The sequence below is a fragment of the Cenococcum geophilum genome, assembly GCF_001692895.1.
Source record: "Cenococcum geophilum 1.58 unplaced genomic scaffold K441scaffold_4, whole genome shotgun sequence".
In the NCBI taxonomy this organism is placed as follows: domain Eukaryota; kingdom Fungi; phylum Ascomycota; class Dothideomycetes; order Gloniales; family Gloniaceae; genus Cenococcum; species Cenococcum geophilum.
In genome coordinates, this window is record NW_027137562.1 from 1,433,941 (window position 1) to 1,438,877 (window position 4,937).

Below are 4,937 nucleotides of genomic sequence, written 5' to 3' on the forward strand. Positions count from 1 at the left end.
CAGAGATTGGGAGGCCTAGATTGATTAGGATTAATTACGGATATAAAAGTAGCCCAGTACTTAGCAAAAGCCGCCCTTAATTCACTAGCTAATAGATCTGGCCTTAGAGCTATTAAACTCTATAAGAAGCTATATATATAGCCGCTACCTTATACCTACCACTTATATTGGGACTAAAAGTCAGTGCTATTAAATAGGCCTATAAGCACGTGCTTCCTAAACAGATTAAAGCGGTAATGTAGCCAGTAAGCAGTAATATGCGGATTATTATTAAGATTCTGAGAAGCAATCCGGTAGCGCTAAGCCTTATTAGCAGCCTTATATTTGTTAAATAGAGGCATATAAGAGTATAGATCATACCAATATAGATTAGTAGCGCTAAGTGTAAAGAATAGAGACTCGCTCTTAATATTCTTAGTATAAGCTGTAAGCTTATTTCTCTTCTGCTTCCAGTAAGGTCTAGTGCCCTTAAGGTTCTATACATGCCGTATAATCTTATTTAGTAACTAGCTACCCCTATTGCCATTTATAAGATTACTAAGCTTATCTAAAGATAGACTATTCTTATTTAATCGGCCGCAGAGGAAGCAGGTGGCGTTAAGGGCTTACTCTCTTATAATCCGATTAAACACGTAGTAGCGAAATAAGGGGTGGCGGCTAAACCGACCGTCCTGATACTTAAGCATATGCTTGGCATACGCAGCTAGGGTAACCGTATGGCTTCGTGGCATGTTAAAATCGGCTTTACCATAAGGAAACAGAGTAGGAAAGGCGCCGCGTATAATAAAACTGGCTAATCGCTTAGAGAGAGGTGTCTATCGCACAGTAGGAACCTCTAGGCCCGCTTATAGGTCTTATTAGTATTAAACCTTGCGACCTAAAAGCTCTAATTCATTAAGGTTAGGCACTAGATTAGGAACTAAAGTATCTAGTACGTCGTCATTAAATTCGCCGTCTGGTATATTACTGCCAAGCTTGGCAGGCAAAGGATTAATAGCAGGACGTTGTATAGGAGTAGTAGGGTAAGCCGTTGGGCCACTGGAATTAGACTCCAACTTATTAATATAAGGTAGCTAATCTAATATAGAGCTATTTTCGGGTAAGCTAGTAAGCCGGGTGCTACATATTTTAACATCGCGATAATTAGGATAATTAACCTTTAGAAAGTAAAGCTATAGTGATATAGCAGAGCGCCTTACAGTATACCGTTTGGTGAACCGCTAACTTAGGTATTTGCTACCATCTACTACCGCAGGCCTCACGACCAGTATGTCGAGTTTAGTAGGTAGCCGTGGTAGCTGCCTTTAAGTCTTTGGTGTGTTCTAGCCAAAGTAGCAAACGTGGCCAGTATAGCGATATTGCTAGCCGCGTACACGCACGACTTATAGATGAACGTATACGCGCGCAATTAGAAGCTCCTCTACCGCGGTAAGTATAGGTAGAAAGCCAGGAACAGGCCCCGGATTAAGCCCGTTGCTTTTACTAAATAGGGGAGGAAGGGTTAGATCCTTAAGGCTATTAGCGTCCTTAATGCAGGCTTTGCATACACCTATATTGTCACCCTCCGTAGCTAGGCCCATTTAGAACTACTACTCTTTGCAACGACTGCACGTCTCTATATATTCAGCCTATAGTATACTCCTAAACTTCTTAATTCGCTCCCAATTAACAGCCGAAACGGGTAGTGGTATAGCTGTAGTCAGAGCTTGCCGCGAGGGAGCTTACCGTGAGGGAGCTTGCCGTAAGGGGGCTTGCCACAAGGAAGGTGGTATTGGCGGTAGAGTAGGTTATTGGCGGTAGGGTAGGTATTGGCGGTAGAGTAGGTATAGGAGCTATTTCCGGCAAGGACGTATTTAGGCCTCTTCTATTATATAGAGCTTTATTTATGGTATATAGCGGAGGAGTAGGTAAGTAAGCTTCACCCCGCCGATTAAGAATGCGGTGCTCCCGTTATATTGCCCTAATTATCTTTCGTCGTTAAGCCATTTTAGGGGTATCTTAACTATTCTGGCCGCGAGGTAGGAAGGCGTTCTCAGGCAGGAAGGCGTTCTCGGTATCGTTTTTAGGTAGAGTAGTCCGCTGGCGCCTTATAGGACGATTCTTAGTAGTAGAATCTAACTCTATAAGAGCTCTCCGCTTATTTAAATTATATTTAGAGGCCTAGAAAAGTAAGCAAAAGTAGAAGTAATATATAGGGAAGACGCGCCTTTAACCGACATAACTGGCACAGCTTTAAAAGCTTCTTTAAAGGGCCGTCTTTAATAAAGTTAAGGCGGGGCTTATAGATATAGCACTTGCTACACTTAATTACAGGAGAATCTGCCATATTTTAATGTATATAGTGATATTAATAGAGGCGTCAATAAAAAGGAAGGCGCAATACTAGGATATCTTGATGTTTATAATATTTTAATGTTCGTCACGTGGATTCTGCTACAACCTACCGCCCGCACTTTTTTTTCTAACCAATTAGAAGCCAGCTTTCTAACCAATCAAAAGCCGGCTTGGCGGGAGTTTGAAATCCAGGACCCGAATATAATAGACCACTCGTACCTCGGGTCAATAAGTATTTGAGCACGTGCTAACAAACTAGGTGTAAATCGCACGCAAGGAATGCAAGCCACCAGGAAAATCACGTCCAGCTCCCTCCCAACCTAAACACTTCCGTTTGTCTCCACTCGCTCGCTAGTTTAGCGGTTAAATTTGCGACCGGAAGCTCTTAGACGCTTCGCTGAGAATTTAGGGGGTAATAGGGAGCAGTACTCACGTGCTCTACCCTGGCGAGAAGTATCACGTGTAATTACTCGCTTACATTATGCTAAGAAGAGAACAGGCAAAACCGCTTACTAACAAAAATTGATATTTATCCAATGGAGATGGATAGGTAAAACACAGCTGGGATCTAGTCATAGTAATCCCCTTACAAAAGCACTTATCCAGTTGTCCGATCTAACAGTCATAGAAACTATGCGCGACATCTTATGTATGCTAAAAATTGTCTCGTTCTTGCGAACCCTTGCGCGACGAGCTTTTTGTCTGACATCATTATAAGGAGTCCGGTCGGCCATGGATTGGGATATATTTCGCGATCTTTTTAGAAAAGATCTAGGGGTCCGTGATACAAGCAAGTTTAAGTAAATTCAAGAAAGTTCTAGTTAACTCTAGGCTAATCTATGGGCTATAGAGATTTGGCGCTTGAGCTTATTCCAGCACTGTCACCCATCCCGCCGATTTATGCCCTCCCATCTTGTATCGGCGCAAAACTCCAATAAAGGTCTTTTTAACTGTTACTTTGTGTTTCTCTTTTGGTTATCCATTTCCGTTACCTTATTACTGCTTGCGTTCGAAGAATGGGAAGCAATCAGTTAAACGACGCCATATGGGAGTAAATCCGATAACGCGATAACCTAGAGGCAACTCGAAGAGTGCCCCCGGGGCAGTGCATGTTTATACGTACACTACTTGAGGGCTAGATTTGACAATGTTGGCCTTATATGAGTTTGACCAGGTGGAGCAATTATACGGACGCAGCGGCTATAGGGCGGGGTTGGATAATTTTGGCCTCTAAAGTTGATTGAGACGGTTAATGGAGGCCGATTGGATTGGATAATGGTAGCTCCTCTCCCGTTTGAGTGAGCGGCGTAGGACTATGTGAGCGAGGTGGAGACTGGGGAGTGGATTGGATGGTTGGATGGTGCTCTCTCTGTGGGCTTACTGAGGGGTGTAATTTCATGCGGAAGAATTGGGAATCTGGGAGCTGGGTCACTTCGGTATGACCGAGCAATGTGATTCCCACAGGCATCGTACCATTATCGACTTGTTTAGTCTGCAGCGGTTAGTAGTTAGCATGTCTGGGATAACGGTTGGGATCCTGCCGCCTCTGCTGGTTGGGTGGCTGAGTATCTCATAGGAAGCTAAGTAGCAAGGAATCACCGAGGAAGCTTATATAGTTATGTGTAACCCAAGCCACGAAAACTGAAGTAATTTTTCCATCACATGGAAACATCCCTGTAGTAATGCCGGCGCGTACGGAGGTCGCGGCCAAAAGTAATCGGACTACAGGGGTATACGCCACAAGACAGGGGGTTCTCTTGGCATCTATTTCAGTAGGTTTGTACCTATACTCTAACGTACCCTATTCGGGTTCCTTTTCCTCTTATTACGCCCCTCTTTATACTTATTGCCTCCTTCTAATTTAATTATCTTCTAAATATGTTCTGGTACCCTCTCTATCTATTTTTAAATCTTCTTTTATGGCAAGTGCTTATCGCTAAACCCCTATTATATGGCTTAAACACGGACCCCTACGAGTCCGATTACTTTTGGCCGCGACCTCCGTACTGTCTGCGCTTTGACTGGGATTTTGAGATCAGTAGACGTACAAACTTTGCTGATATCCTCTTGGCTATGACTTAGAGATCTTGCCAACCGGCTTAGCCCGTATGGATGGAGTCATGCAGTGCACGTGCCTAAGCGTTTGGAGCTTCGGTCGCATCCTTCCTTACTAACGTCGTACTCACTAACCCACAGACTTACTTCAAGTGCAACGACAACATAAATACACTTCTTACCCCCTCCTTCCAATCAGTATGGCCCGCGGTTAAGCACAGCTACTAGCTCAGAAGTATAAGCGGAAGGCCTCAGTGCTAAAAGACCGAGGTACATATCCTTTACATTTAGTCACATCCCGCTAACCATCAATAGGGAAGCAGCCTTAAGGTATTAGGAAAGAAGGAGCACGGCAGCCTTTCCGTTAAAGCGCACGTATTTAAGAGATACTATGACTCTAAGAAAGGAGCCTGTCTAAGGATAGGCAGATACCTCTGCAATTAAAAGACTGAAAGCGGCGGCGAGAAGTTAAAGACCTAGTTAATCGCATTCCGGCCGAACCCTTTATAAAGCGACCGCGAACGTCTCTTATAGATGCTACTGTTAAG

The 4,937-nt window shown here is 43.8% G+C and overlaps 1 protein-coding gene across 1 annotated transcript; it reads right to left on the reverse strand.

The window, feature by feature from the left end:
• Positions 1-3,244: 3,244 nt before the first annotated feature.
• Positions 3,245-3,958, reverse strand: K441DRAFT_652668 (uncharacterized protein). The gene has a single exon (XM_067647398.1). The coding sequence runs from the start codon at positions 3,800-3,802 to the stop codon at positions 3,584-3,586; it is 219 nt and encodes a 72-aa protein (XP_067508766.1). The 5' UTR covers positions 3,803-3,958; the 3' UTR covers positions 3,245-3,583.
• Between the last annotated feature and the right edge of the window lie 979 nt (positions 3,959-4,937).

What these genes read in the sequence shown, in the direction of transcription:
- K441DRAFT_652668 (XM_067647398.1), bottom strand. Translation starts at nt 3,802, where the DNA reads ATGCCTGTGGGAATCACATTGCTCGGTCATACCGAAGTGACCCAGCTC.